Source organism: Aythya ferina (assembly GCF_964211825.1).
Source record: "Aythya ferina genome assembly, chromosome: 1".
Classification (NCBI taxonomy): Eukaryota; Metazoa; Chordata; class Aves; order Anseriformes; family Anatidae; genus Aythya; species Aythya ferina.
The window spans coordinates 80,404,771-80,431,017 of NC_140296.1; the positions used below are offsets into that span (position 1 = coordinate 80,404,771).

A 26,247-nucleotide genomic window follows, 5' to 3' on the forward strand; every position below is an offset into this window, starting at 1 on the left:
TACTGCCATTAGAATTTCAATCAAATGTTTCTGTATCACAGTGAACCTAAATTAATGTATTTTGATGTAATTTTTTGAGACCCTTTTTCCTCTTGTAATATTATACTACTGAAATTAGCTTTTACCTCATAATGATTACAATTTGCACACGTAATCTTAGTACTTCAGGATGTCAAAAGGTTCTCTTGCTTTCTTTCTCTTGTTTTTACTGTATGAGTGTTCTTCACATGTGGGAAATATTTATGACGTAGCATTTTGAAAGGACTGTGTTTTTAGCTTTTCAATACTACAAATTAAATGCAATAGTGTTTTGTTGATAAAAAGGTCTTCTCCAGTATTAAACAAGAATGTAATGTTTTGGTGACTGTTCTGAAGTGGCTTGTTACTTTTGAAAAGAAATGAGCTTTTGCGTTTTCCTATAGGAGTTTTGGAAACACATCTTGTGGCACATAAAGCATTGACACATCCTTTTGATTCAAGGGTGTTTCTCTTGTGAAACCACCAATGTTTTTTCTTTCTTCAACTCCAACATACCATCCGTGTTCTTGTCATACTGGAAAAATGTATTTCTGGAATGTCATATGTGAAAATTATTTAGCTGTTCCAGAAATTCTCCATACATTCAGTTCAGTTCATCAGGTCTCCTTGTCCCTCCTCTCTGTTAACCTCTTCCCTAAAGCGGTAAGAGTGTTGGCAAGGTCCCAGGGAAGCTAAACTTTGGACCTGCTTTCTTTTTCTTTTGCATAAATGTTTTTACTCGTGAAGATATCCTTGATTAAGAAAACTGACCCCAAATGTCTGTCACAGCAGTTTTGCCTTATAGCTCGATTTATTCATGGCTGCTCAACAGCTGCATGCCTCATTTCCCAACCTTTTTTTTTTTTTTTTTTTTTTTCCTGGCGTCTTCCCAAACACTTGGCAGCTACCAGATGTCCTATCTTCAGCTCCTATTCTTGAACAATTGCTGCTTCTCCTACAGCCAGCAAGCCACACACACAGCACCCCCTCTAAAGGGGAAAGGGGGGCCAGTGACACTTTCAGTTCTGTTCTCCCCCATCTCTGCCCACCACTTTTTGCCCAGGAGCACCCCAAGCAGTTTTATTTTCACTTCAGCATTTCCATCTTTGGTATGCTTAGGGAAAAAAAAATAAAAAATTGTCACCTGCACATCACCTTTGCCACTATTGTTTTTTTTTGCCCTGTGTCCTTTATTTCCTTGTAAGGGAGCTGTTCTGGGTGCCAACTGTATTCTTTTATCAATGCTGCTGTGTTTGCGTACCAAGGGAAGCAGTGGCAGATTTCCACCCCATTGCCCTGACTCCTGTTGCTTTGGGAGTTTCACCTGTGTGGTCCTGCACATTAAGGATCTGATCAAGCACATTCTGAGGTTGCACAGTAAGACTGATGTTAGAAGTCAAAATATTTATCTATCCAGTGTGCTAGATAAAGCACAACTGAGTGCTTATTTCAGAATCAGTCATCATTCTGAAATGTCATCATAATTATTACACTTCAGGATGCAGATTCAGTTGGGATGAAGCAAGAGAAAATTTACATCCTTCATTTGGGCTATTTATGTAAATTCAGGAAAGATGATACTGCTGCGGTTCATTAAGGAAAAGTTTTCTTTGCCATCAGACTAGAAATTTGAAGTCAGTAAAACCTTCACGTGCTCAACATCTCTGCAAATCTATTTTATTTAGGCTCCTAAGTGTAAGATCATTGTTGGCCTTAGACTTTAAGGAATTAAGAGCCAAATTTGTGAACATTTAAATTTTGTATTTCTGCATAGGCCACTAATAAGAGATAAAAAGTGAGTCACTACATGTGATTTAAACTGGGGAATTCTTTTCTTTTCCTTATCAGTGTAGCATACTTGCACCTTTTAAAGCACAATTTTCCACTCAAGGTTCCATCCTGTAAAGCAGGGAGGCACCGGATATGTATAGTCCACTAGGCTCCAGCCAGAAGTCACGGAGTCAGCATCCTTGGGAATGTTACAGTGAACATGTGCTGGGAGAGGGGCTTGGAGCAGTTAAACGCCTAAACTGGCAACCTTCACACTCTCCTCTGGTGTGTGAGAATAAATAAGTTCATCATCATACATGATTTTAATTGGTCCAGATGGGGCTGTTCAGTTCATCAGACTTTGCCAGGAATAATACAAACTTCTAAATACTAACCGTACTCAATTTACTCAACAGCTTTATTTTTTTTATTAGTCTCATGTAACGTAAGCGTCTCTATTCATAGCCATAGAAATAGGGAAAACTTGTGAACTGGCTAAATATTTTTGTATCATCTTGAATGCTTATGTTGTGCGTATGTGTAAACCTGCAGCTCACACATGAACCGTGCACAGAGTGCACCAAAATGTCTGCAGGCTGTACAGAAATGCTGCCACAATTCTTGTTTGCATGCCCTAATAATGAACTACCTGTTTTATAATAGCATTATATTTCATTTTATGAAAGGTTCACACTAAGGCTAGGTCTGGGTATTGTGTAACTGTAGCCTCAAATTTCCTGATTTTCAAAAGCTTATAAGAAAATCCTTGGCAGTAATATTATATTGCCATAATTTTTTATTAGTAGTCATATCAGGTCTCTCTCTTCCTTTTGTGTTTTCCTGTTTACCTCAACAAGATGTCCTCAGAGAGTTCTCATTCAGTTCAAAGAGTTCAATTTTACCTCTAGCTTTTTAGAAGAAAGGTTTTCTAAAAGAAGTATGAACAGAATTACTGTCTCTAAAAGAAGAAAAACTTGATGGTTCTTAAGCATTTCTTAGCTTGGAGAGAATTTATACTTCCTGTTTCTAAATGACATTTATTTAATAATTGTGTATGTAATTTAATAATCAGCAATTCAACATCGGAAAAATTGGGTCATATGGCTTGGCTGTAGGGAAGCAGTTTCTAAAGTTGTGCTCTCTGGGAGTCTGATGCAGAGAGGGGGATTATCACCACTGCATATTTTAAAAGTAATTCCCTCTCTCTTCTTTACTAAGAGTTTGTTGCACAGAAGGCTGGAATGACTGTGGGCCAGTTTGCTGGTGACAATAATCTACTAGAACTTGATCTATGAGTGTGTGTTTTTTGTTTTTGTTTTTGTTTTTTTTTGTATCAGTGTGGTACTGCATGACCTTGAAAGCGTATTTCATTTATGAAGAAATAGTGTGTGGCTCTGCACGTGTCATATGCTATTTCTTGCGTTCTGTATGCCTCAAGCCTCTTGTGTAGGGTCTATGCAGTGACACAGTGCCAGCCATTGAAAGGTCAGTATTTGCCAGCTGCTACCACAGCTAGCTCCTGCTCTGTTTGGGGGAGTCTGCTGTATTCTCAGGGAGTGCTGTACAGCGACTTTGTGCGTTGGGATCACTTATGCTGCCGCAGTACCTTGAGGGTATCTCAGTGGGCTGAATTTGAAAGCAATCACAGAGATATATTTTGTCAAGAATATTTTATGTCAGCAAGGAGCAAGGAGAGTAATAGTTCTCTGGGGACAGTGACAGGACCCGAGGGGATGGCATGGAGCTGGGACAGGGGAGGGTCAGGCTGGGGGTTAGGGAAAGGGTCTGCACCCAGAGGGGGGTCGGCCACTGGGACAGGCCCCCCAGGGATGTGGACACAGCACCGAGCCTTCTGGAGTTCAAGAGGCATTTGGACAACCCTCTCAGACACATGGTCTGATTTTTTTGGTGGTCCTTTGGGGACCCAGGAGTTGGACTCGATGATCCTTGTGGGTCCCTTCCAACTCAGGGTGTTCTATGATTCTATGAACAGTGTAAACCAAGGAACAGCTTCGAGGAATAACCCAGAGAAGGTGATTCAGTGCTGTTGTTTTTCTATCACATAAAGCCTGGTTGGGGGTGGCAGGATATTCAGGATTAACCCAAGTAAAATAGATATTTACATTGATAAAAATGTTTTTTACCAACGCTTAGCCTGGAAAACTTTCTACCTTAAATATCATTCCACCCCAGTGTCAAAGTAACCTCAACCTGATGTGTCAAAAGTTTTTGTGGGTGGCAAGAACATGGGCTTTTATACTAATTAGTTGAAGAATTTAGGAAGGACATAAACCTTTGTGCTTCGGTATGCAGGACAACACATAGATGTCTGGACCAGGAGGAAGGTGTTTTTTATGGACAGCTTATGCTATTTCTGTGTTGCTTGCCAGCACTTCTTTGTCACAATAGCATCAGACTTACTGCTTTCCCTGTTTTGTGTTAACCAAAGTAGAAGGTGAGGTTTTGACTGTGTTTGAGCTTTTGAATTCTTAGGGCATTTACACACTACAGAAAGAAAGGGGAAGGAGAAGTGAAAACAAATCCTCATTGCTCATGTGGGATGAGCAAGCTCTCACATCCACATTTGCCACACTCCCAGTTTTAATAAACACCGATCCCACAGCTCTTATTTAGCATGATTTGTTTTAGCAGGTGATATTTTCTTTTCTCTTTCAGCTCCTCAGGAACCTAATGCACTTAAAGCCAGACCCAGATCCAGGTACCACTTTCATTTCAGTTTTGGGATAAGACATACATTCCTCTGATGTTAGACACGATAACTGGTGTCGCGATGTTTTACTGGTGCCGTGCTGGAAGCACTGCTCAGACCTGAGAGATTTACCAGGAGGGATCTGTAAGCTCTGGATGCCCCAGGAGCACTGCCTAGCACCCTGTGGTCTTGGGTCACAAGACACTGGCATTTTTGCCCACCTGCCCATCCCGGCTGCCTCCTCGGGGTGGTGTTGCTGTGGAAATCGGGGCAGTGGCTGCGTATGGAGGGAGATGCCTCACGCTCCCGCTGCAGCAGCAGCAGCTCAGCTCTCAGGTGTGGGTGAGTGCATCCTTTTGTTGGTGTGTGTGTGCGTGACTGGGGCTGGTTGGTTGTGGTGGAAGAGGCTTATGGAATCAACGCTGCTGTTTGAGGGAAATGGCACCTGCTGAATTTGGGTATTTTAAAGAAGAGGGAGACCTGTGCAAAGAAATACTGTGTATAAAAGTATTATGTTATGTATAAAGTATATATTATGTAATGTTTTTGTCTCTTCTGTTGTACAGCCCTATCATTCATTCACCTTAAAGCTTTTTTTTTTGAGCTGGTTGGGGAGCTTGATTTCTTTTTCTTAGGCTATAAGAGTATAGCAAGAGCTCTCTCCTAAGCTTGTCAAGGGCTGCTAATAAGAGAGGATGAGCAATCCACATAATGAATGAAGGTGGAAATCCTCTGTGCTTAGGACCCACATCCAGAAAGGCTGAACTGCCTTCTGTCATTTTTCTGCTCCTAGCCAAAGCTTTTTTGTTGTCACGCTGTTTTAAATTCTCTTGATGATTACTGAATCGTGAAGTGCAAATATGCAAAATATACATAAAAATATTTTATGTAAGACACACACAAAGACATTTAAACAAAAAAAAATGCATAAAATAGCAAGCATTGTTTAAACATTTGAAAAAGTCACTTGAATGTGACTACTGTGTCACACATGACTGTCTCACATGTGACTGTATCTCACTGTGTCAATGCAGAAGTTGGGGCTAAAGTTCCCTAGGCACATCCTTGCACCCAGACCTTCAGCCTGGCACAGCCTGGAGGGCTCTACAGCCTCTGGGCTGTCTGTCTTCATGCGTGTCTCACCACCAGAGGCTACAATTCAAGTCTCTTAGAGCTCCCAGCTCAGGAGGCTGGCTCTCTAGTGTGAGCTGTGCAGACTCTTAGCTGTTGACTCTTAGGTGCCCAGGTCTGCCTGTTGTAAGCAGCGATTCACTGTCATAGGGCGATGTGTTGGCAGTGCTGCAGCAGGCATATTTTTATCTAGTAGTTGCTGTCTTATTCTTTCTTTAAAAAAAAAAATCTCAAACTGTTAGGTTGTACAATTGTAAGGCAAGTAAAATATACACCACATATTATGGAAAATAAAAGTATAAGACAGTAAAAAACAGGCAAACAAAACCAACAAAAAACATTCCCGTTTATTTCAGAGGGGTTGGATTAGGTCTTAAATGATAGGGCCATGGAATTCAAAGCTCTACCAAGATTGAAAAATTCAGCATCAGCAGAGGTTTTTGTGTCACATGTAAATTTTGAAGCAATTGCAGCTTTCACTCCTGTATTTATTAAAGTTTACATCAGAAATACAGGATCAGCATTGCCAAATGTCTGTCCCGCTAAATAGCTGTGTTCTAACAACAGCCTGCTTGGCAAGAAAAGATCCGTTTCCCATTAGTGGGAGTTATTTCTGTTCTCCTCGAATGTGTTTTTGGTCGTGCCTGTCATGCATAATGTATTACAGTAAGTATAACATCTCACGTTGTCAATGCTCATTTTGAACAAAGCTCTCGGTCGTGCAGAAAAAAATGGTAACTGCAACCACTGAAAAATATTGGACACTATTCAGCAAAATCAGAGTTCTTAGCAAATGCACTGTGCTGGGATTAGCATGATATGGACTTACCTGGAGCGGCCTAGAAAGGTGTACTGAGATACGTACTTGAACAGTATGGGTTGCTTTGGATTCACTCATTTTTCTGGATTTTTTGGAATTTGGTGACAGTTTGCTCTGAAAAAATTTGCTCTGGTAGTTAGAATATCACAGTTTGCAAAATATGTACTTGCAAGAGGCAAGTTGAAGCTATACCTCCATAAACACTACTCTCACAGTTGTGAAAGGCAAGCAAAAGAAGCTGTAAAGAAAATTATTTTTTACCTGCATTTATTCAAAATAGTTGCTGCAATTATCATAGTGGCAGTTAAAGATACACGAGAAGAGCCTGAAACTGTGGTATAAAAAAGCCTTAAAAAATATTAGCCATCAGTGTGACCCATCCATTTCCCAAGATGCATGGTTCCCTCTGTTGCCAAATAAATCTGCCTTGTTATAAGGGGAACTTAAGTCAGCAGGGCGAGGGATTTCCATCATGAACTTGAGTTCTGGTCAGTGTATTTTTAGATACTGTTCACTGTAGTTGTTTAAGATGAATTTCTGAAATAAAATATTTTCTGCTTTTAAATCTTTCCCTCCTTAGGTCTTATTCTAGCACATCAATAGAAGACGCCATGAAAAAGGGAGAAGAGCCCCCCACTCCACCTCCAAGGCCACAGAAATCACATTCCAGAGCTTCCTCTTTGGACCTGAACAAAATATTTCAACAAAACACACAAGGTAAAGTTTGCTTTCTTTCCTTCTTTTGAGACCATTTAGGTTAGTTGAGTATTTGGCAAATTGATCTGTTTGCACGAATGCTTGACAATATGTACATATGCTTGTCTGTGCTATAGACAGTAGTATACTGTGGAACAGAAGAAGTTGCACTTTACTGCATTACATCACCAGTGAGGGGAAAAATCACTCTGTTGCCATAATTAAGGTGATTATAATGTTTTCTGGCACGATAACAGGAAGCCTAACATATGGTAGTCTGTCATCACTGACTGTTTATAACTAGCCTTGCTGTTTAAACAGTTCTCATCAGTAACTACAATACATTTGATTTTTATTACTATTTATTTTTTTGTAGTTCAGAAGCAGGAAGAAAACCCTGAATGTTTAAACTGGGAGAAAGTGTAATTTGTCGTGTGCAAACGTTTACGATGTTAAAGTCTTCCATATGCATGGGGGCAATCAGAAACCATTCTTTGACTAAAAAGAAAGGGAAATTTCTTTTGACATGCGTACATGATGAGGGGAGAGAAAGACATAGAATACTGGCTGGAGGGAAATGAAGGGAAACCATTCTCCAGTGCTTTAGTGTTGGAGCGTTGCTTTTGTGTTGCACAGCGAGCGGTGGAAAGAGGAGCTGTTTGTTCAGGAGAGCAGGCACCCAGCGTTGCTGTGCTCTGCCAGTGTCCTTGAACCAGGCCAGAGGTTTATGCAGCACACACCAATCATCTGATTCAAGGACTAGGTTAAACATGGTCATGTTTATGCTTCAGAGGAACGCCAAGGTCTGACTGTGTCAAGGAATGTTTTAACTGGGTTCTCTTATGTGGTTGTTGGAGTTGAAAGGAAAGAGTTTCACCTCTTGCTATATAAGACATTCTTTTGTGCAAACACCAGGCAGAATTCAAGAGGCCTGTTATATGTGCTGAACCCTGAAACTCACTAGGAATAAACAAATTTTGTTTTTTCCTTACACAGAGAAGCAATTCTCAATCTTTGACTGTGGTTCCTGCGCAGGGATCTATTGCCCCCAATTTTGATTTCGTTAACATCAAAAAGAAAACAAATGGAGCCAAGTACACATTTCCTAAGGCAGCAAATATTCTCAGAATCCAGATAAAAAGCATAGCTGGAAAGAAATAAACTTGGATTTAAGTTTCTCTTGGAACACGAATGAAAGGAGAATGTAAATTTTCTAAGAAATCAATCTGTGAATGAGAAGTAACATCTTGCCTTGAAATGGATCTTCTTGAAAGTCACCATTACTTTTGATGTAAAGTGAATTCTTCTGGGCAACTTAACAAACTGAAAGTGTTATAAAATATGAGTGACAGAGAAAGGATAATTTATCGATACATTTTGTAGGACTTCATCACTGGAAATGGGACAAGTAATAGGGGATAGGCAATTGCTCATTTGGGAACCAGGAAAAAAGAAAATAAAGTACTTTCGATACCCTAAAACTATTCATCATACTCAGTTCAAAATTATAGATATTTATAGCTGGAATGAGAATTGGCTCTAGGTTGACAAAACCTGAAATATTGTGTGCTACCAAATTGCAGAAATGTGAAAAGTCTTCCAGAAGTTCAGCTTCCTTCTTTGCCTGCAGGGTCTTGGCCTACAATTTTCTGCACTCTTGAATGTGCCTTGGTGGCGATACTAAATGTTTGGGGTGGCCTTGTTTCAGTCTCTTCTAATGGAGCTCTTCTATTTTGTATCAAAAATGTAAATACTTATTGTGGAAGAATAAGGAGAAATTTGTTGCCTTAGAGGATTTAAGGAAGAATTTCTTAAACAATTTGTAGCCTTCCACTAATAAGGGTTCCAGTTCAAAGTCTGCATCCTCAGAAAGAGGAGGAATTAAATCAAGCCATCCCAGCTCCCCCAGGTACTGTGGTGCATTTACCTTGCCTTATTTTGTTTCATTAAAAATGTCTGCATTGGAAATGCTATTTTAAGGTCTTTATTCTACGGAGAAAGGTGAGCATGCTCTTTTCCATCATTAAGTCCCGAACGTTTGTTATTCTGTAACATCCTATTGATAATAAGACTTTATACAGTTGCTTTATTTTCTTCTACATATCTTATTTTCACCACCTCCCTTTTTTTCATTCTTTCTCTATTAGACATGCTTTTCATGAGAAGTTCCAGTCTTATTTTGTGTATTTAGATAACCTTTGTCATCTAAAGACAGTTCTTCCTCATGGGGTGGTCATTGTTTAATAGCCAAATGCTCTAATGAGGTGCAATTTCTAAAAACAGTTTGCAAGACAGCAGAGAAATTGAGACCTGTCACCTTAAACCAAAGAGCCCTGGAAAAGCAAGTGAGTGTACATGCTCATGTCAAGTAAATTGCTGACACTTGTATAATAACGAGCTGTATTCTTATTTCTGCTGACAGTATAAAGGATGAATTTAGAATAGTTTCCATCTGCAATCAGAAGATACAATTATATAGATCATGTGGTGGCAATGTACTATTTAGGTTTCTTGGTGATTGGGATAATATATCTTGGCATAAATATCGAACCTGATGAGTGTCTATCAGCAAGTTAGTTAATTACCTTCTGTCCTAATGTACTCTTGACTGATTTTTTGCTTTATGTTTTCTATCTGCTTTCCTTTCTTCCTAGTTTTTAAAAAACAGTCTCGTTGTTAAAGCTGAGCCACATAAATTAGCAGCTGGAACGGCCATCCCTTCTAGCACCTCTAGCACCACTGTGTTGCCTAGTGTCAGTACAGACAGTACAATTGGCCATTTTAACAGCTTTCAGGGTACATCCTATGTGATTAGAATAATTCTGTTCTGGTACATTGGATTTTGTCCTATTAATTTTTGTTCAGAAATGATCATAATTGTGTGAGTTTGGTGAATAATCTGCTCTGGCAAGAGTGCTCAGTAGTATTAAGTTTTGCTTTCAGTTCCTCATTGGTCATGTTGACCTATGGTTATCGTGTCTTTAATTGTAAAGCCATCTGTGGTTTGGAGCATTTTTGGGTGTATTTCATTTTTAAAGGGCAGAAGAAGAAAAGTCTCTTCTCTTCAGGTAAATTCAGCCAATGACTGTGGCAGATCCCTCTTCTGTTTTATTTGTGTTTTGCTTCATTTACTGCATGTGCTATATCATGCTTACCACCCATATTATGATAACCTAAAAAAAGAACTAACTTTTCAAATTTCCCATAATTACTGAACTGCTCTAGATAGGCATTTGAGTTGTATACACAAGAGTATTGTTGTTCTATCTATCTGTGTGTGTGTGTGTGTGTGTGGATGTGGGTGTGCAAAAAAGAAAAAGTGTGCGTGTGTGTGTATATATATATGTATAAATAAGTATATATATATATGTATATGTATAAAAACCCTTCTGTTTGTGTTCGTCAAGGCCACGAGTCAAGATGACAGTAATTTTAGGAGACAATGTGTGTGTGGCAAGCTATAGGAGTGTATTTTATCATTTACTGTGCTGGTTTTTCTCAGTTGTGACCTGAAGAATAATTCCTCAGGTGATCTGGCATAGTTGAGAAAACATGTATGGTAGAATGACCTTATTTTACATTAAAGAAACCTCAGGAAGTTCAACATTAGGGTTATTAATTACTGGCATCAGTGAAGCATCATGCATATTGCGAATTGCTTTTTTTCCCCCAAAATGTCCTGGGATACCCCTGGTTTTTGCTTAGCTTTGAAGGGTGATGCATGTTTTCTCAAGCATTGCACAAACAAGTTGCCTCAGTGAAAGTTTCACTGTCTTGAGACAGAGGATTTCTAAAACCCCACTAGTCCCTGAAGAGTTTTTCCCACAGTATCCATGAATGAGGCTGTTACTGAATTTAACTAGGGCAAAATCACTGCATACCAGCCTATCGTGTGAGTGCACAATGATTTCTGTTAAGACTTATTAAAATTTTCTATTTTTTTTTTTATCATGTGGTCTCTGTGTTAGCATCTGACAAAAATTCAGCACAGCTAGATTCTCGGTGTATTTCTTCTTGTTGAATGTATAATCTCTGGCATTTGTCCTATGTACACATGAAGAAAATATTTGGCTGGGTTTTATGCATTCCTGAAAAGACAACAGCAGGTTTTAAGTACAAAAAAAAATGTCAGTTTAAATACGTGCGTGACCTGGTTTACATCTTCATTTCTCCTCTAGCCTGCTGTCTAGCCAGATACAAGCCAAGAGCTCCTAGCGTGAGCACTGAGAGCCTGTGGCCGGCAAAGCTTTTCTGCACTGTTCACAGAGGTGTTTGCAGAATTAGCTCCTCTGGGGGTTCCTTGGGCCTCCCGCTGCCTGTCCCACTGATGAGGTGAGGGATCAGGCACTGGGGGAGCCAGCATTGCTGCAGCATGGTGCCTGCGGGGTCTGCCACATAGCCACACTTCGCCCTTTCCAGCAGCAGAAAGCCAGGGTCTGCCTCAGGGTAAGAGGGGCTGGGGCAAGTCCCAGCTTTACGATTAAAACCAAAAAATGTACCCAGTCTTCAGGCGTTTTGCTCAACTAAATTTTCTGCCCATGACAACTACTGAAGTATTTAATTCTGGGTGGTGACAGCAGTCTGGGGCTTGTTAGGGTGACACTGATGCCTCTGAAATAAAATAAAATATATCAAAGAGTAGAAGACGTTTTATTTCCCACTTAGTTCCATTCTTGAATTTTGTAACTTCTTTTAATTAACAGTTCTGTAGAACAAAAGAAACGTGTTTGGAAAAGAGGATTTGCTTTGATGAAACAACATAGTTGTCATAGGCAGCGTAGTTTCATGTTGATGTGGAAGCAGGCTGAACGTCTCTCTGTAATTCTTCAAAACAGCCCTGTAACTATTTACGAATGAATTCTAGACTGGATTTTTTCAGTGCTTGTCTGCTTATGAACCTCATCTCCTGCGGAGGCTGCCCTGCAGTAAGGAACACGTGCAGCACAGGCACCGTTTCATACGTGGGCATGTAAGCAAACACTTGGTGTAACTTGGGTTTGATCCATGGGGGATGTGGGTTTCAGCCTGTAACACAGGGCTAATACATTTACTTCTTTCTCTCTTTCACCGTGTGAGGTGTTAAGTACCACACATACTCAGTAAAGAGGGAACACTCTAGTGTATGAAAAAAAGTCCTTTTTTTGATACCTTTGAAGAGCAAGGGTCCTCTCTTTGATGCTTCCATTACTTCATAGAGTGCTCCTTATTTCGTTCAACCAGCACAACCTTTCCTTGAATGTATGGCCTTAGGGTGTTTATTTTCTAAGCGTGGAGGTTTCTGAAGAGCAGGAATCTGTTGAGATGTTTTTCAGATTTGCCCAACCACAGACAACTTTTGTTTATTTCTGTATGGTTTTAGTCCAGGTATCAAATAAAATAGTTCAGTAATTGTGTAGGAGAGAGGATGTGGAGACCTAAAATGCTGTTGCACTATTATACACATTTTTATGGAAACTGATCCAAATACTTACCCAAATACTGTTTTCAGCTGTTTGCAGCTACATCATATTTGTAGCTCAGGGAGCAAATGCAGGTGACTCTCCTTTGGGCACATAGAACTGGGTACTAAAACACCTGACAAAGTTAACATAGCTATGGTTATTGCATTATCTTTTGTATTATTTATGCTTATTGGTATTTTCTAGGAAATATCTGTATCTATTAAGGTTAGCTGTAAGTCTTAGCTACCAAAGACAAGCTCTTAAGGAATTACGGAGTCATGTTGTTTGTGTTACCATAAATAACAATTTCCCAATTAACTTTTTGGTTCAAAGTTGAAGTGACAAGAGGAATCCAGAATAATAACGCACTTTTTAATGCTGAATTTAAATCACAGTGAATTTAATTAAGTAATTCCTTGTCATGAGTCCTTCCTCTCATCATGCTTGTATTGCTCTCTATTTAGTAATACTACTATTACAACTACTTTCTTGGGTAATAAATAGGGCAGAAATTTATTCATATTGTAGTACTGTGCTGTCTTTCATATTGCTGTCCTGTGTTTGTTAATCGGTCCAAAAGATTAAATTAGGAAGGTGACAATTCTGGACGACCTTTATTTTAGCAGAGCAATAATGCCTACGATCATCAGCATAATATTGCCTTTTGCTGGATATTGTTTGCACAGTATACAAGAGTTCTGATGTCAGCTTTATAGAGTTAAGAGTGCAGAGTCCAGTTAACATGTTCAATTGTAGGGGTTGTAACAATTAAAATAAAAAAAAATGCCTGTTACACTTAAACCAAAGCACAGAAAAGCCAAGCCAAAACTGAGCTGATAGTCATAATACTTTTTCTCAGCCACTGACCCACTGCAAAGAAAATATGTGGAAATGCTTTCTTAACATAAATTTTGCCTTTTTTTTTTTTTTTTTTTTTAAAGCAGAGAATAGCTTTTTCATTCTTTCACTGAAGCTGCTGTTTCCTTGCAGTCCTGTTCCCTTTAAGAATATATGTGTTACTGAACTGAGCATATTGTGAATAAAATATGAAAGTTGTCCTCTGATTTGCATGGAAGAGTTTTATGCCTTTCAGCCTTTTAGATTTTTTTGTGAAGGATATATGTGTTTACAGCTATGTAGCTAATTTCTTTGTCCAGATGGACAAGGACATAATCAAGATTGAATGGGCTGAAGAAAATAGGATGTAAATGGATGAATGGTTAAACGTTATTCCTATCGTTTATCGTTATTAAACATTAGGAGTCTGATGGGGTAACTTATTTCAGCATCTCTAGGTATTTAAATGTCTACATTTATCTCTAAGGGCTTAGTCCAGAAAGCACTTGTGTGCAAAATGGGGTAAATCTTGCCGGCCTTTCAAGTCTAACTGTTTCTTGACAATTTGTGTAAATTGAAATTCTTCTACGTGACATTTTCCATTTTGCTACTTGTAGCACTTGCATTTCTGGGATTGAGGAATGGTTTGTGCTGTTTTCATTCTGTTGCAGGTTTTCAGAAATGTGAAATATTTTTATGAAACTCTTAACAACTTTCACTAGAAAAGTTTCGGGGATTAGAGTTGAAAAGTTCTTGACTGCCCTACCAGCCCCAGTGACCTTGGCTGACCTATTTTCATCGTTCTGATTGGCATGCTATATCCCATGGAAAAAAAAAAAAAAAAAGTTGATCCATCCTAGAAGAGCTCAAGGTCTATTTGCAGGAAAGGATCTCTTGTTTCTCATGTGGAAAAGGGGGGCAAGTTGCCTCCCATGTGAGGAAGACTGCGGATGCAAATACTGCCAAAAGTCTGGGGTATGGGGATGGTGGGAGGCAGCCCATTGCTTTTCCTGGCTCCCACATGCCAGAGTTGATCTCTGCTAGACATGGTCACAGGCAGCAAGTGCAGGTGATGCCTCTCTTGGAGCATCCAGAAGTCCCACTGGAAACCCTCGGGGTAAGAGAACTGTCAGCGTGGATCTGTCGGAGCTCGGTGGAGGGACTCTGCCTCCCTGTGGGTGGAGAATGAAGCTAAACGTGATGGGAGAGAGCAAAATCACGAATAGCTCTTTTTCACAGAGCAGGGGAGAGGGAGATGCAGTCTCCAGACAAAAACATACGGAAAAGAAAAGGGTAGAGAAAAGAGTAACCAGAAAATGAAATGGTTTAGGGAAGATGAGGGACTGGAAGTTAAAAATACAAAGGCTGTGGATATATGACAAAACAGAAGACGGGATGGATGTTGGAAAAAAAATATCTGCTTTACAGTGAAAACATGCTAAATTGCATAGATTGGGCATTAAAGAAAAAAGGCATCACAAAAACAGACAAACAAACAAACAACAAAAAAAACGCAAAAATAAAAAACCTTTAATGGTGTCTTTCTTGTTTGATGTGAAAGTGGCTCATGAAACCTGTAAGGACGCCAGTGTCCTACATGAAGTCGCACACCTGAGAGTTCATAGTACAGAAACAACAGTGCTTCATGGCTGGCTCTCTCTATTTGTAATCACCTGGAAAGTACTTAGAAAGTTTTGCGTGCAATTAGGGTAGAAGTGATGTTCAGTGTGTTTAGCACGTGAAACAGCTGCAGCAGGAGTGTGTCTGTGACAGTACGTGTGTACATCGCTGGCTGTGGAAAACAAAACTTTGTTGCTGAACTGTTTCCCCAAACTAACTGAGAAGAGAGGTTTTATCAGTCAAGCTCCAATTCTGGCATTGGCAATGCTTTCTGTGATCTTTCTACAAACCTGATAACAAAATTACTATTAGTAATCTTCTTTCTTTTTTTTTTTTTTTTTTTTTTTTTAATTGCTGTTACACTCTGCAGATACATTAGTGAGAATTATTAAAACAGACGCCTGGACTGTTTTGCATCAGGACCCTTCACTAAATTTGCATGCCTGGCTCCTGGCTACGGCTCTAAGATTTTTTTTTCCTGTTGCAGCTTTCTTAAGGCATATTAGTGGGAATTGATAAATCAGATCTCTTGAAGTTATTTCACAATCACTGTGCTTAAAGTATAGGAATGTAAATAAATGAAGGGTTGCAGAGAAGGATCCAAGTAGTCAAATTTCAGTGAACAAGAGGAAAGTTTATAAAACAAGTAAACAGGAATTGGATTTCAAGCATAGACACGGAACTTTCTTCTGTGACCTGCCTTTGGCAACAGAAGAGGAAAAAGTATCCCAAACAAGCTAGCCTCAGAGTGGAAGGCCAAAATAGCCAGCTTCCCAAACTACCTAAGGCACTGAAGCAACTGGTGAGAACCCTTTCTTTTTCAGTATAATATGAGTAATTCATTCTTTTGGCATATCTTTTTGGAAGTGTTTCTGTATTGCAGATTATGCCTCTTCACAAAATTAATTGGTCGTTCTTCTGTTAAACCTGGTTTGGGAACTCAGCACTCTGAAGCAGCGTAAACTGGCTGCATCATGGGTTCACATCAATCTCCCTCCCTCAATCCAGCAATGGTAGTCAGATTGTGGGCTGATCAGTAGCATCCACTTGAAAACTGTAATTGGTCTTTTTCCACTCCCATAGGTAACAAAAGCGCTGAGGATTTGTCTACCCCACCAGGGAGGCTGGAGGCAGAGTGGCGTGGCCGGATAGGATGGCATGGCCTGTTCTCAGATTGTGGAATTACATCCTGATGTTTGCTTGAAAATGTTTATCTAGCTTCAGATTGGAAAACCTGCTTTTTTATCTAGTGTGGTGTCCTGCTAGTGCTATTAGACCTTCGCAATTGCCAAAATAGGGCAGGAAAATGGTCCTGGCAGCTTGCCCTGCTGATAGTCCACCATCAAGTGTAAACACACTGAGTAAAGAGCCATGGTTATTGTCCTGAAAGCCTTATTGCTGCCCTTGTGGGAGTAGCTAGGGCGTGAAAATGCTATCATTTTCAGTAATATGTGCGAGGCAGACACTGGGTGTACCTAAATCTATTTTACTGGTACCTGAACAGTCCTTCCACTGTGCTATCTGTAAGATTGGGTTTACGTTGCTCACTCTGGCGTGAATACCACCAAGCTGCACAGTAACGAGGCGACCTGTGCGAGAACTTGGACTGTGAACGCCCATCCTTCAGCGAGGAAAACCTGTAGGTATCCCTTGCTCCCTACACCACTGAGCGGTGTGATCACCCAGCACAATTCCCTGCTTTTCTGTCATTGCTCATTCTGTTTGATGCAAGGAGGCGTTTCAGAAGCCTGGGGAAATGGGGCTTGTGCGTCTCGCTCGCAGCTTCCAGGCCTTTTTGATCCCATCACCGCTGGTGGAATTGGCATGGGGAGCACAGCTGCTGCGGGGGCCCTGCTGCTTTCAGAGCAGCTGAAAGGAAGGATTACCACGTTTTCCTGGTGTAAGTTGTAGGGCAGTACATAAGGACAGCAACAAACCAAGCGTGGATAACTGAATGAAGGGAAATTACCCCATCTTACGCTATGGTCCCTTTGTGTGTGCCCACTTCCCCCCAGTTCTCTCTGCTTTTGTGCAACGTGTGAAGACGTCTTCAAAGAGCGGTGATGTGCAGCTTACCCAAGCTCTGGGGCATGCACCTCAAAATGTGACACCTGTCTGTTTGCTGCTCAATCCCAAGTCACTTTGCTTTCATTTTGGGAACAGACCTCCCCCTGTATTTATTTTTGCTTTCAAAGCTATTGTGGCACCACCACTAACAGCAAGAACCAGTCTGTATGGGACGGTCTCCCAGGAGGGGAGGCATTATAAAGTAGCCTAATAGTACAAGTCACCTGCTGGTACACATAAAAATGTATGAGTGTCTCTGAATATTGCCCCTTTTTTAGAGTAGTGATACCAGAGAAGGCTGAAGCCTGTATCATCTGTCAGTTATTCTTTTTTTTCATTGCCCTGTGGGGAAAAAGTGACTTTTTTTTTCTTTATAAGTTGCTATTAGTCCCCAAAAGTCAACCAACTTGGTCTTGTCTAGCAATTGTGCTCACATAAGCATGATTTATTTCTAACAACAGGCCAAAGATGTTCTGCAACAGCAGGAATTTTATGAATATTTCATGAGTAGCTTAAGTTAGAATTTGCAGGATTAAAAAGAGGAAACTGGGTCAAATCTCGTGGTGTAAGCATCAAACTTCTTTAATGCTAAATTAATGCATGTCCTATTTTGAAAGCTGAAGAAGATTTTTTGTTATTTTGACCATCTTACAGGAAAATAAGACTTTTCCCTTTGGAATTTTGTTGGGAGCAAATCCCAGGAGTCTTTTGGAGCTTTATAGCATGGGGCTTTGCAACCACATCAGGATGTGCTTTTCCAGCTAAACCAGCATCTTTCTGCATAAAGAATCCCCTGCTGCTTTCTTAGAGAGTTGAAAGAGCTGGGGAGCAGGACAATAGGTGCTGTATCTCTAGAGCAGTGCTGACATTTGGGCCATTTCTCAATGGACACAGCTCCTGTAGTACTGCTTTTGAGGGCCTGCTGAAGCATAAGCCAGCAAATGTGAAAAGATGGGCTCTGGAGAGGGCTGCGTACATGCGCCAGGGCCAGAGCAGCAGCTGGGGTCGGTGCCTGGGGCTTTGCCTTTCAGATCCTCACACTCGTGGCTGCAGCACACTCCATGGCATCATGCTTAGGCTCAGCAGGAGGTCTGCATGGCTTGTGCTCCCTGCCTCGGCTGTTGGGCAAGCACAGATGATCTCGCAGCGACAGCCACTGGTGGTGGCAGGAAGGTGAGGTGCCCCCAGATATTTCCAGCGAGCATTGCAGCGAGGCTCCCCCAGGGTTTCCCAAAGATAAACGTATCTCACTGAGTACACATACTTGTCTGCTATTAAAGCATGCAGCTGAGTGACCTACGGAGCACTTGTGTTTGAGTTAGATTGTGTTTTCAAGTGTTGTTATTAGCTGTAATTGCCAAAGCCAGTGCTCAGATAAATGAAATAACACTCTGAAATTTGTAGAAGGGAAGCCTTCATAGTCCACTGTTCAACTCTGAAGACCAGTTGCATGGAGGAGATGGAGAGTGTTGTGGAGAGGACACCATGCTAGTATTGCAGTGACCTTATAAATGGAGCTAATTAACACAGGGGAAAGGATTGCAATCACTCATTTTTTTTTCATATTTCTCTTATGCCTGTAGATATGTTAGTAGATCCTTAATCTAGGCTGGGTTTTAATTGTCTGCTCTTTGGCATTGTCTGCAGTGATACTAGGCTTCATTCTGATTCAAGAGATGATGATACAAAAGATGTAAAAAACAACATATTATAAGCCTATTTGGAGCTGTATATAGTCAATGTGACTGTTCCCATTAATTTCACCCACACGTTTTTACTCTCATGTCGCTGACTTAATGGTTAATATTTTTTGTCTTTGAATTTTCAACCATGAAGAGATTTTTAGGCTTGGTGTATAAAATATGTAAATGGCTAAGCTGTAACAAGGCACATAATGGTCTTTGTGGCTTTCTAAAATATGCATAGGAATAAAAAGTGTATAAATGTAATTGCTTGCTTAGTATTATTGTGGTAAAAGGCATTTCTAAGTTTAATATTGCATTTTTGGGGCTATAGAGATAACCAACAGTGCAAGATGGACTATCTCATCTCTTCAGCAGTACAAGTGCTGAGCACTCAATGCCACAGGAACGCGGGGAGGGTAACCCACCTAAGGAGTCCCATCAGTCCTTGGTGATGTCTCTGTGTTAGCCTTGCCCTCCTCTCCTCTGCAGCTGCCTTTGGAAAACCTCATCTGTCCTGCAGTTGTGTCCTAAGATTGGGTTTAAATATTTTAAAGAAACAGAGAACTATAGCAGCTGGACCTGTGTTATTGTTACCCTCCCTTTATGCTAGCTCAAGATAAAAGATGAAATCATGTTATGCTAAAGAGGCCTGAACTGATTATTAGGGTTTGTCTTCGTCCCTTTATTTCTCTTCTTCCCTCTAAAATACCACCAGTGAGTAATAACATGCAGATACAACACATAAAGTGATTTCTTTGGGGTTTGTTTAAGCTTTTGTATTTCTAATTCTATGGCAGATTTTTTCTTTACAGGCTGTGCTCTGTTGTGTCGTGTGTGGTATCTGGAGTGAACTGAGGGCCATAAAAATGATCAGAGGGCTGAAACACCTCTCCTACAAAGAAAGGCTGAGAGCTGGGGTTGTTCAGCCTGAGAAGAGAAGGCTCCAGGAAGACCTTATTGTGGACTTCCAATAAGTAAAGGGGGCTTATAAGAAAGATGGGGAGAGACTTTTTAGTAGGGTTGGTAGTGATAGAACAAGGAGTAATGACTGTGAAATAAAAGAGGGTAGATTTAGATTGGATATAAGCAAGAAATTCTGTAATATGACAGTGGTGAGGCATTGGAAAAGGCTGCCAAGAGAAGCTGTGGATGCCCCATCCCTGGAGGTGCTCAAGGCCAGGCTGGATGGGGCTTTGGGCAACCTGGTCTGGTGGGAGGTGTCCCTGCCCATGGCAGGGGGGTTGGAACCAGGTGATCTTTAAGGACTCTGCCAACCCAAACTATTCCGTGATTCTGTGAACTCTAATATCTATATTAAATGCTAAGCACTACTTTTTAAAAAAGGCAGTGGTGTTAAGGACAGAGAACAAAGTACTAAGGATAAGTATGTGCTCTTTCTGTTCTTAACTAGAATTGGATTTCTTTAGCTACAGCTTTTGTGGCTGACTGGCTTCCATCTCTGCTTTTTATCATAACATTGTGGTTTTTTACAGCAATTAAATCACTGCTCATTTTATGGAATGGTAAGCACTGGAGAAAGTTATTTCAAACAGGGTTTGCTCAATAAAGATCAAGTATGGTTTCTGTTATTAAAATGTTGAATACTGCCTCATCACAATGAATTATCATGGAAATAAAATCTGGTTTTATTTGTAATTAAGTGAATGTGTTTGTTTTTCTTTCTCCCTGTTCAGCTGTGAGGTCTGGCTGGCTGCCCCCACCACCACCTGCACTGCCCCCTCGACCTTCTGTATCTCAGGTATGGACAAAGTTTGAGCATTTTGCTGTGCGTTATGTGCTTAGTTGTGTTGCTGGCATGGACATCATAGCCATTCTTGCTTCCAAGTTAGCGCAACTCCACAGTTTGCTCTGCAGTTCCGTACACGTCCTTCATCGGTCTGTCTAGCCAGCGTGTTTTAGCGTCAAATTACAGGCTGATTAAGTCTCTTTGTAGTGGAGCTGACATGCACCCACTAGACAAAGCTGTAAATTGAAAGCTAGTAAGGCTGGTCTCCTAATAAGAGCTTGATGCCTGAAAGGCATGGGCTTGATACCTGCTATTTGCTTCTCAAGCATCAAATGCTCGGAGGGCATCTGTTAAGGGAGCTATAGCATGCAAGAGTATGCTTCACCCATGGGTTTGAAAAACAATGCTGAAAGGAATTCAGTTCCCTGCCAGTTACGTTATTAAGTTTGAAACCATTACTGGTGCATTTCGTTTTCCTTTCTAGATGATTTTTGTGTGTTTGCATTTAGAGCGTCACACAATCACAGCCCAATGCAAACTGGAGAACTTGTGCGTGTCTGCATCCAGATACTGCTTCATATTTTAGGCAGTGTGATGTTGTTGGCTCTGTGAAGTCTTAGGCAGCAGTCTGCTTCACATATTACTCCTTTAGGTGAGGTGTTTAATAGAAGACAGGGCCACGGGGGAGCTAACAGCCCATTACACATAAAAACTTGGCAAGGCACTTTCTTTGGGCCAGAAACAGTCATCAGTTGAGTTTTGGAACTACTCACACAAGGCTGCTGGTGAACACCTCCTGCTGCACTGAGCTTATGATGGAAATGATAAAGGCCTTGCTGCTACCCCCAGCTGTACCAGCAGCTCGTTACTCTCTTCCTCGCCCTAGCCCCTTTTAGCTGAGCACAGCTGGTGTTTGTCTTGAGGACTGTAGGATGCTCTGGTTTGAACTTGCATGCTTCCCCCAAGACAGTGTGGCATAGCCATACTGCTAACACGACGTGCTCCTCAGTGCACCCATCACATTTCTGCTTTGTCTGGTATTCCCTGGAGAGCATCCTGAGCTGCTTGTATCCACTATTACTGTGTCATCTGTGGTATAGGACCTTTCTCGATCTACTTCTCTCCAATACAAAAGTCTGTTTTCCGAATAATTAATTAATTTGAGTGGTTTATATGTCTGGTCATTATTTAATATATAGCTGGTGCTTTGCTTACATGCATCACTTACCTTTACTCATTTTTGATGATTAAAAAGGGTACATAATCAAATATCTCCTCAAAATATTCTTGTTTTGACCCAGCAAAAATATACATAAAACCAGTTCTTGAAAAAGTAATAAACTTCTTGTTTGTTACATTCTGCTTTATTTATCTCTAAACGTTCCTTTCTGCGACACAAGTAATAGAAAGTAGGAAAAGTATGTGTGGTGGGGTCATAATTCAGTTTAGCTGACCCTTACAAATAGCATGTAAGCAATAGTAAGCATATGGATTACGTTAGTCCAATGGGGCCCTTGGTTTAAAGAGCATGAAGTAGGAGGGAAGATCTGCTTTCAAAACAGAGGATCAAAATCTGAAGAAAAACCATGATGCTGAAATGACGCATTCAGCTTTTTCTGTTTCTGAATCTACCAAACTCTTCTCAAATTTCCATCTTAACTTATTTTTCAACAGTGTCATTGAAAATCCTATTTTATTGCCTTAACATTTTATTATATGCCTGCAGCTAAATACTGCCAATGATAAATATAGCTTGGAAATGAAGCAAGGCCCACATACTTCAGGGGCTGTGCACCATTTATCTATGCTTGTGCTGTGGTTGGTTTGGCTCAGGTTTGGAAATCAGTTGATGGAAGAGGAGAGGGAAACAATTTCTTCTGAGGACTACAGTTTTGTATGGATGATTGAGGAGCAGCATGGACCTGTTGGCTCTTCAGAGCAAGATTAAAGGGCTCATGGGATGCAAAAGCCAAGGTGCATAAAAGAGGGGTACCAAGGGATAGGTAGTACATTTCAATGGAGCAGGAGTCTTCCTGTGAGCTTAATCAATAGTGATAGAGAAATGGTGTCTTGACTTTGGTCAAAGGTTGTTGTAACTTTTAGTAGAATTTGTGTCAACTTTTCAGAAGGCATTATTTTTCCTGTCACACCCTCCAAGGTCATCAAGCTCAGCAAATTACTGAAACACTGGTTAGTCACAGCATGCCAAATGTCTCCAGTTGGATCAAAACCTTCTTAAATTATGACCACATCCAACTCTGCCTCTACAGCGCAGCCAGCTAAATAATGGGGGAGAAGAGCTGGGTCACTGGGAGAGAGGACCACAAGCAGAAGCTTAGAGATACTATTGATGTGGCACTGACTCTGTAGCTCAGTGGGTACACAAACTTACTGTGAGAGGCTCCAAACTTGTGATCCTGTGATAAATTGACCAGTTCACAGGGAAGTAGCAGTGGGGCTGGCTTCACTGTTCTGGATTGCTGCTGCCAGCCCATGCTGTTTCACATCTTTAGTAGGCAGACACCTTTACAGGTGCAGCTATGGCTGTTCTTACCTCTACACCAGCTGTGAAGGTTGGTGGATTGATTACGTGTTTCTTTCTTCTTGATGGTCACTAAAAGGCTGTGGTAAATCCATCTCCTCCATATTTTTCTTCATTGCCAAAGTCAGCATTTTGTAGACTTACATCTGCATCAGTCCAGAAACTATACCCAGGTTATCCTCAGACCATTCACCAGACATTTCTTTAAAGGAGAAATATTTCATCTGAAGTCCCTGAGGTGACTGAATAAGTTTAATGAATAAAGATGGGTAAAAGGTAAGTTTACGTAGTGTGGAGAGGTACTGCAGCAGGTCATTATACCTGATTTATGATCCTCTAATTCAAATTCCAACTCATCTCTCTGCTCTGCAAGCTGTTTTGAATTGAGGTTTCCAGTAAGATGTTGTGAAATGTGGTATGAAATGCTTTATTAGAATCCTCGATTCATATTGTTTTTCTATTGTGGAAAAAAATAATTCAGGTTTTGCCTAAATTCTGTGAAGGGCACTTGGAATTGGAAAGACTGTATGGAAGCAGGCTCATATAAAGGCTAGAGCTTTGTTTTGGTTAATATGTTATTCTGAAGTGTTTTCCTGTGTGTAACTTAACTGACACCTTCTGTAATCCCTAGTAGCATGTCTTACACTTAGCAAATCTGTAGTAGCTGCTTGGTTTTCAGAATAATTTTATTTGTATCAGTTTTCCTTCATCTTCAGATTAAAAACAATATGCTGCAAGCTATTGAACAGCCTTTGAACACTGGCAATGTCCTTATACCTCTCTTGTTCACTTCACATGGCATGCTACAGTTATGGCTTTTCTGCTCTTGTTTTTTTGAGGCACAAATTTTCAGGGGTTTTGGACTCCCCAGATGATGGTATGTAAACCAGACAACCTACAGCTTGTTGAAATATCCAGTGTGTGTGTATATATTTGTTTATTTATTTATTTATTTATTTCCTGGGCTTGTAGAGGACTGGATTCAGTGGCCCCGGACCTGATCCTGCGTTCATAACTTAATGGAACACAAGTCATCAATTAAACACTACTCATCAAAGAGAAATGAAATAACAGTGGTCCCAGAACTTCTGTGCTGATCCAGGGTGTACACAGAAAATCAGTGTAACTTTTAGAGGTGCTAAGAATTGTGTTCGGAAGCCAGCAGCACACATGGCTGATTTTCAGTGACACAAATTTCAAACAGGAAATAACTTTGGGTGCTCATGAATAACATTCCACCAGAGCTGAGCTGGAACCGAACATGTGTATGCACATCTTGTGTGAGCCTCTATTATTATTTTTTTTAATGGAAAACAAAATAATAGTTTTTACTGTTGGCCTTTAAGCCTACAGAAGCCATTTACTGCTGCTGCTTACTATGGGAGATTTAGTGACATATTTATGTTAATAGGAATTATGGATGAACACTGAAGAGCAAATATGGGTTTAGGATTTTTTCCAGCATAGCTCACTATCTGCAACATTGCCCAATTGGATCAACACTCCTTTATTTAAGTTACTCTATTTCGGTACCTTCCTGTCCTTTAATGGGGTATCCTGCTTGTACTATATAAGGGGATTTGAAAACAGCGGGACTGGAAGAAAACCTTGTATATCTTGGCTGAAAAATCTGATGTTCTGAGTCTTTTTTTCCCAGAGTCTAAATTTTAAGCCTGTTGGTTTTGTAAATTAGCACTGATTTGTGCTGGATTTTTATTTCCTAGAGACCTTGGAACCTGTTTTCCCCACTGGTTCCATGCTGGCGGTTTTGATGGGCCCTGAAAACAATTACAGACTAAGGCAAAGTGGTCAAGTGAAGTCGGAGTGGGTAGGTGATTGTTAAGATAGTCAAACTGAAGTATCCTGATCACCTTGCAGCTCCAAAGATTAAAATCTTGCTGTGTTATATGAGCTCAGAGTTAAGCTGTCGGTTTAATGGCCGTCATTAGCGTTAGTTATTAATGATTTGGTGAAATCACGGAAACAAAGTGCTGTGAGGGATGATAGGTGGGTCACCCTTCCCAGTTACAAGCACCTGGCGTTGCTGGAAAGCTGAGATAATATTCTTCTTAATATATCGAATGTTCCGCTCTCGAAATGTTACTTGATACTTCATAATTCCTTCAAGCCCTTTGGCCATTCATCATCAAGACTTGCAAGTGAAAACTGGGACCCAGTTCAAGAAATGTGTCTGTAACAGCAAATTAAGCGTGCCCATGCTGATCTGCGGCACCGAGGCCGAGGGGTGGGGAGGGGAGAGGCTCCCATCCATCCTGCTGAGACCTCTCCGTCTCCTGCGTGGGATGGCCATGTGCCGGCTCCGTGCTGGGAGCTGGTCCTGACATCTCCCCTCTGCCAAAGTCTAACTTTGCCTAGTTAAAACTGGGAGTCCTGATAGGCAGATCCTGGTATATCTCCTGTGGGTCTTGAATTTTTTCCCCCCCTCTTTGACTGGAACACCCTGTACTTGCTGGTTCCCAGATTGCCTCGTATTGTCTTAGCTCTTTGTATGGCATCTGGGTAAAGCCTGAGTTGTATGGAGGATGAGAGAGGGTTTGGTGAGAGGGTTCAGTGTTGTTTGGAGAAAATGTTCAGCCAGCTGAAGTGCCTTCTTACCACAAAATTATGTGAGGAATTTCAAGTGCTGGCGGGACACCTGGACCTTTATGGGAAGGAACTTTGTTGTTATAGAAGAAAGAAAGAAAAAAAAAAAAAAAAAGATTTTGCTTTTGGCAGCCTGCAATTCGTGTACATGATTGTATTCTCCCAGGCAACCATATTATATTAAACCAAAGGAATACTCTTTTAGCTTGCATTTACAACTGCTGTGCAAGAAAATGGTTGGGGGGGTTGATCATCTTTGCAGTTTTGGCCGCAGATTAACATATGTTGTATAATCGGTGCATTAGGTACTGAAGAAACCTCTAAATAATAAAACGGAAAGTCTTCTGTAACATGAAAGACTTTGCCATCTGCCACTTAATATAATACAAACGGATTATCCTCTTCTGTCATGAAAATTATATATTAAATCTAAAACGGCCAAAGTAAATTATGGTTTAAGAAGTGGCAGAAACTAGCACAGTTAGAATTGAATTTGGGGAGTAGTTGATGGATGCCATAAAATCCGTTCTAAAGAGGTTTCTGGGAGAGCGGAAGCAGG

At 40.6% G+C, this 26,247-nt stretch overlaps 1 protein-coding gene across 3 annotated transcripts in view; it reads left to right on the forward strand.

The window, feature by feature from the left end:
* The window catches only part of REPS2 (RALBP1 associated Eps domain containing 2), a 96,054-nt gene that overhangs the window by 52,985 nt on the left and 16,822 nt on the right, over positions 1–26,247 (forward strand). For all 3 annotated transcript variants that reach the window (XR_014695861.1, XM_084529168.1, XM_084529169.1), the window contains exons 12-14: positions 4,465–4,507; positions 7,030–7,166; positions 20,490–20,554. Coding sequence is in view for 2 of the 3 variants with exons in the window: in XM_084529168.1 (XP_084385294.1) it covers positions 4,465–4,507; positions 7,030–7,166; positions 20,490–20,554 (245 nt within the window). In the remaining variant the exon portion in view is untranslated. The remainder of the gene's footprint in view (positions 1–4,464; positions 4,508–7,029; positions 7,167–20,489; positions 20,555–26,247) is intronic.